We start from the raw sequence: 6,803 nt of genomic DNA, 5'->3' as shown, positions 1-6,803 counted from the left end.
GGCAGTCCACGGAGCTGAATCCCAGCGAGGAGGCGCCATAGCCCTGGGAGGAGAGTGACGGCGAGTGGCTGAGCGAGCCGCCCATGGAGGGCACGGTGAGGGGGCTGAGGGCGCCCCCGCCGGTGGACAGCTGGGAGGTCATGGGGGACAGGTAGGGGCTGCAGTCCAGGCCGCTGAAGTAGGGCGAGCCCCCGTACCCCTGGCTGTATGCCGACGGCTGGCCGTAGCTCATGGGGTACGGGGCGGGCCGCTGCATGCAGGGCGTGGTGGAGCTGCACAGGGGGTCGGACAGCGGCGACAGTGAGGTGGGGCTCCACACGGACACCGCCGCCTGGCCCACGCTGGCGCTGGGCATCAAGGAGGGCGCGGGCGGGGGCGCCACCTGGACACTGGCACCGGGGTCAGAGGTCAACTCGGTAGGAGGGGACGACTTCTTTTTGGGCGGGCGGGGCTTGGGCTGCCCGCTGGACTGCTGCGCTTGCTGACGGCACTTTGCCCTGCGGTTCTTGAACCACACCTGAGAGAGAGAGAGAGAGAGAGAGAGAGAGAGAGAGAGAGAGAGAGAGAGAGAGAGAGAGAGAGAGAGAGAGACAAGGAGAAAGAGAGCCAGAGGGTTTAGGGCATATTATTGTACCTAAATGCAACTGATTGTGTATCACCTGAGAAGATGTGTATCCACAGTTTCATTTAAGAGTGGTTTGTGTTTGTGTGTGTGTGTGTGTGTGTGTGGGCTTACTACACTATAGGCTTAACAGAATTCCACTCCAGGTGTCTTAGTGTGTCACTGACGTGTCAGGCATTAGTCACCTGTATCAGTGTGTTTGCATGTTTTGATGTGTGTGTGTGTGTGTGTGTGTGTGTGTGTGTGTGTGTGTGTGTGTGTGTGTGTGTGTGTGTGTGTGTGTGTGTGTGTGTGTGTGTGTGTGTGATAAACCTGAGGGATGAGAACATGGCTATATTGGGTACTGCATGGGTGGGTTTAGCATGACCCACTCTCTTTCAGTAGGAGTCTCCAAAGGTTCTTTTTCATTTTGCTGTCTGCTAATACTGTCTTCTGTTAAATGTGATACAGATTCATATATTTAATAGAAGTATTATGTGTCACAGATGTATCTTAGACATAGATGTTGAATCAGCAATGTTCTTCAAAGGTCTATTGTGTTCAACAGGTGTGTATGTGTGTAGGTATGGCTGTCTTTTGCGCTGTGATCTTGTCTGTGTCTGTCAGTGTGTACATGAATGTGTGTATCATGTGTATCACAAATGCTATGCCAGAGAAGTTTAATCTGATTCTGTATGCATGTAATTCACAGGTAAATGTATGTATGTATGTATGTATGTATGTATGTATGTATGTATGTATGTATGTTTATGTGTGTGTACTTGTCTGAATACAGTTGTGCATACAGTTGTGTGTGTGTGTGTGTGTGTGTGTGTGTATGTATGTGTGTGTGTGTTTGTGTTTGTGTGTGTGTGTGTGTGTGTGTGTGTGTGTGTGTGTGTGTGTGTGTGCGTGCGTGTGTGTGTGTGTGTGTGTGTTCTCGCTGTGTGGTTGTGGTGTTGTGGTGTCTCACCTGAACTCTGGACTCGGGCAGGTTGATTTTGAGCGCCACCTCCTCCCTCATGAAGATGTCTGGGTAGCGGGTCTTGGTGAAGAGGGCCTCCAGGATGTCCAGCTGCGTGCGTGTGAAGGTGGTCCGCTCTCGGCGCTGCTTACGAGGCGTGGCTGGGGGGAAGGCAGCACAACATAATAATATGAATATGACAGTTTGATGGCCAAAAGCAAAACAATGGAGACATCCAAAGGAAATTCATACCCAAATATCCTAGAGAGATCAGAAGAAGACCATGTAAGGAAGAGAATAAAATGGAGATGATCAAAGGGGAGGACAAAAAACATACAGAACATACACATATCTGTGAATATATGTGTATTTAATAAATAAGAATATAAATATAAAAGTACATATATGGGGGTCAAAATCTACACACATATCTGTGAATATATGTGTATTTAATAAATAAGGATATAAATATAAAAGTACATATATGGGGGTCAAAATCTATACACATATCTGTGAATATATGTGTATTTAATTAATAAGAATATAAATATAAAAGTAACATATCTGGGGGTCAAAATCTACACACTTGCTCAGAATTCATGGTGGAGTAACTAGAGTGAATGTGTTGGACAGCAGGGAAGATAAATGTGTATTTAATAAATAAGAATATAAATACAAATATGGGGGTCAAAATCTACACACTTGCTCAGAATTCATGGTGGAGTAACTAGAGTGAATGTGTTGGACAACAGGGAAGGTAGGCCTATACAGCCTTTTACTGAAATAACACGAATCACCACTGTGACTGGAATGCCTCTCTGAAAAAAAAGGTGTCATGATCTTTGAGAGGCAGGCAAAGGAGAGAGACTATACAGCTGTAATTTATTGCTGATGGCTTTATAGAGCTCAGATGAAGTCCTCATTACTGAACACTGAGGTGAACATTTATCGAATATATTTTGCCCAAACCAAACCTAAAATTCACAATTTGAGTGATGTGTGTGTTAAAGAAATATTTTTTTCTGAAAAGGGAGGCAGTCACTTTTACACGTTTACAACCTAGTACCTTTTTTAACATTAAAGATACATAATGCAGCCAATTTTGTACATAATTATTTATAGTAAGTACAAGGATCTTTATTTATCTGCAACAAATTCGACTTTTTATGTAGCTTTTCGACAGTTTTAATGTAGCTTTGGCATGACACCGTGACGAAGAATTAGCAGCTCACTATCTTATAGGAGTCACTAACCATGTATATCAGTATATTTAAGTAGCATGCATCAACGATTGATTTATTAAATAATTACAGCAATAGTATTAAGCTGTCCTTTTTAATTGGCCTTCGAAAAGTAGAACTTTTTATATTTTCTGTGCACATTGGTTGTGCATCTACACGTTGGTTGGTGTCATTGCAGGTAAGGAACGTTATGGAAGCTGCTGGTTTGTGAGTGCGTCAGCTGTCTCATCAGAACTAAGCTGAAGTTGGAGACTCCTCGGAGGTGTCTTAAACGTGAATCACTATCTGTTACACCGATAAAATAGGAAACTATACACGTAATTAACAACAGGCGGTGGCTCTTTAATTAATGGGCAATCATTCTAAGATGGCTCTTATCAAATTTTTCGTATTAAAATATGACACAGTTAATGCCACGGTTAGTGTAAGGCTGTGTCTAAAAAAGACTCAACGCTGAGATAAATAAAGTGCGCTCATCAATAACATCTCACCGTATATTTTCGGCTCGCAGTTACCCCCATTTCGATCACCCCATGATAAAATGAAGGCCATATTATAATTTCAAATATACTGAATCTGTTCAAATGCATGTGCGTTCGATGTCCAGAAATATTTAACCTTTTGTCAACGCGAACACATTTTGTCACTGACGTATTTACAATTCCCATGGAATTCCCATGCATTGCAGGGCAAATATTTGTCTTCCCTTAAAGCACAAGAAAGAAAAGTTTGCAACGGTATCGAATTGTTCTTTTAATTGGGCGTCACTTAAATGCTTTATTCAAAATGCTTCATTGGCAAGCAACATTGACAAACTCGTTTAAGCCACCAACAGATTTTGCGCTCAGAAACATTCATCTTTCCTGACGTCAGAAGAACCAAGTGCGTTGACAACAACGAACAGGAAATTAGGCTGAATTTTAGATCTGATGTGATGTTTTTATTTATTAAATATTATCTAGCGTGTAATAGTCAAGGACTGAAACAACTCCACTCCCTATAATAGTTATTCGGTTTCGTAGGTTCGCAACGAATTGACATTTGTAAATGATATAACAAATTATTTAGTCTATAAACCAAAATTATCATTATCATTTAAATACCAAGCTTCGGTTGTGTAATCATTAGATCATTTTGTTTTGCCAAAATGTTCATTCTGAAGACAACAGCTTTAAATAAATAATGTATGTGACTTTCTCTGTTACTTCGTAGTCTACGCTGTTATTTTTGTTTCTGATTGTTCCTTCTCATAATTTTCAATGAATTCGTTGCCTTTATTATTCTATGCTGATAAAATAACAAAAACAAGCACAAACCTGGGTAGCCTACGGCTGAGTGCAGGAGATCCATGCCCGATCCGGACAGCGTTAACCCGTTCACTGCGTAGTGGGGCTGCTTAATGTAGGACATCATGCTGGTGATGGCGGGACCCCTCTCCCTCTTACAACTCTTCTGTTTCCCGAGTTCTCCTCACGCTCCCGACAAGTGACTCCAAGAGGGACCTACTTTGGCTCGATGAAACTAAAGTCTCCGCTGGACTAGGCGTCCCCTCTCAATCTGCCGCCAAGCCTGTGGCGCACACCTGTAGATATGAAAGACGCTTTAGGGTTTCTTTTGGAATAAATATTTTTTAAGTCTTTTTTGAGAGTATAGCTCTACGCCTTTTGAAGACAGTTACAGTCGCGCTGAAGCACACACTTTGCTGTGATAGCTAACTAGAAAATGCTCGTGAAAACATACGCACCTTTCTGTTGAATTCCGCTGCAGGTAGAGGCGCGTGCGCTACAACGAGCGCGGGCACAGTTTGGAGAGCTAATCAGGGGAAGGCGCGCTCTGTTCTCTTTCTCTCCCTCCCTTTCTCGTTTTCCCGGCAGCACGTGAGACAGCAATTGGTAGATTCACCAATGGGCTGACATCTTTTTACTTTCAGTTCACGTGCCGAAATTCTATATGCAATAGTTCATCTCCTTGATGCTCTGCCGTAATATTAATTGCTTGGAGAAATCGTTTTGGTCGTCATTCTGCGGCGTTTGTAGTTCTCCGCCCAGATATTTTACCCCAGTTATTGCTTACTGAAATGAATACAAACTATAAAGACACAGTTATATTGTAAACATTCAGATTAATCGAGTAAACGTATAGTTTCACTATGAATTAGGCTATGTAACATTTTGTAAGAATAAACAGAACAGAATTGTATGATAAAAGTGATGGAAATGTTTCTTATCGTGTTTAATTTCTTTAACAACAACAAAACAAAAATAGAATAATACAATAAACCCGTTATTATTAAAAAAAATAGGCTACAGTCATTTGATCGTTGTATTCATGTTTCTTGGGCAGAGGTGAATATTTGCTGTTTGTGTTTAAGAAACACATCTTACATTTGCACAGGTAAGCCAGGTCTGCACAATAGCAGGAAAAATGTTCCCAGCAGCCAGTCATAATTATCCAGTTTTATAATATGGATGCATGATAGGGGTCAGAAGACCAATAGACAGTTGAAACTTACATGTTTCATTTTGAGGTTTCAATGACATTAGCACACACAGATGGGGGGAGGGGGGGGGGGGGGGTCTGTATGGGTGAGTGTATGTGTTTGCAGGAATGTGTGTGTGTGTGTGTGTGTGTGTGTGTGTGTGTGTGTGTAATGTCGAGGCTGATCAGGAACGGGAGGAACAGAGTGTGACTGACAGACTCATAGCCAGCTGACAGGAGAGGACGGAGAGGAGGGGACGGAAGGCAGGGAGGGACAGATGAAGGGTGGATTATAGCAGAGGAAGAATAGAGATGGAGCTAAGGGCTTCCTTTGTGAAGGGGAACCCAAGGATAAAGAGGGGGGGGGGGGGGAGATAGACCTCAGATAGACAGATGGATGGAGTGATGTATGGATGAGTAGAGGATGACCCAAAGAAATTAATGGGTAGATGGGTAGGCCCAGAAGGCAGCTGCCGCCGTGATGACTCCGGACTGGCAGGGATTGGTCTGGGTCCATTTCTTCTGGGGGGGGGGGGGGGGGGGCTGTGGGGGCTGTGGTGCAAGTGACAGCATCCCAAACCACACATTGGTCCAAGTACCCACAGGGTGTCAGGTTTGAGTGCGACCTGCAGTCTTTCCATCATCCTATTCTGAATCTCTCTTGCTCTCCTCCTGTCTGCACTACCCTATCTCAATAGAGGCCTCAGAAATAAACAGTACCACCACTAGCCTATGTCAAATAGATGTGTATATGTATGAATGGATAGAATATGTTTTTAAAGATGTGTACATGCATTATAATCATAAAATAATTGATTCAATGATTGATCTTTTGTATGTCGCTTTGGATAAAAGCGTCTGCTAAATGACTAAATGTAAATGTAAAAGCAGCTTGCTGGCTTGCACTAGCGCCACACATAGAGTAGCTGTACCTGTTCTCTCAATAGAGGTCTCAGGAGTAAACTGTAACACAGGCACTAGAACATGCCATGTACATCGGCAGGTAGCTGTAGGACGCTTCTTTCCATCTCCGCCATAACTGGTCAGATTAGGTTGTGCACGGTGCTCAAGGCGCTTGATGATGCAGCCCAGTAACAAGACCAAGACCAACCACTGGCCTGTGTCAAATAAAAGTGTGTGTGTGTGTATAAATGAATAGAAAATGTTTTTTTTAAAGATGCGTACGTACCTTATAATCATAAATTAATTGATTCAAACAGTTTGCTGGCTTGCAATAGTGCCACAAATAGGGTATCTGCACCTATTCCTACTATGTGTGTCTGTGTCTGTGCATATGTGTGTATCTGTCGGGTATGAAACATACCGTAACATATCGAAACACACTGTACCTGTACTCTCAGGCTTAAGAAGTAAACTGTAACACAGGCACTGGAACATGCCATGTAAATCGGCAGGTAGCTGTAGGACGCTTCTGTCCATCTCCGCCATAACTGGTCAGATTAGGCTGTGCACGGTGCTCAAGGCGCTTGATGATGCAGCCCAGTAACACAAACCAAGA

At 43.2% G+C, this 6,803-nt stretch overlaps 1 protein-coding gene across 1 annotated transcript in view; it reads right to left on the bottom strand.

Moving 5' to 3' along the window:
• The window catches only part of crx (cone-rod homeobox), a gene marked incomplete at both ends in the record, with an annotated part of 4,299 nt that extends 80 nt beyond the window's left edge, over nt 1-4,219 (bottom strand). Inside the window, 3 exons of the mRNA XM_080846909.1 lie at nt 1-517; nt 1,575-1,726; nt 4,123-4,219. The exon at nt 1-517 is cut by the window's left edge and continues 80 nt beyond it. Of these exons, the coding sequence (XP_080703035.1) occupies nt 1-517; nt 1,575-1,726; nt 4,123-4,219 (766 nt within the window). The remainder of the gene's footprint in view (nt 518-1,574; nt 1,727-4,122) is intronic.
• Between the last annotated feature and the right edge of the window lie 2,584 nt (nt 4,220-6,803).

This window comes from Sprattus sprattus (assembly GCF_963457725.1).
Source record: "Sprattus sprattus genome assembly, chromosome: 11".
Taxonomy (NCBI): Eukaryota; Metazoa; Chordata; class Actinopteri; order Clupeiformes; family Clupeidae; genus Sprattus; species Sprattus sprattus.
Note: the sequence above shows the minus strand (reverse complement) of the source record. Positions and strands in the feature narration are given on the sequence as shown.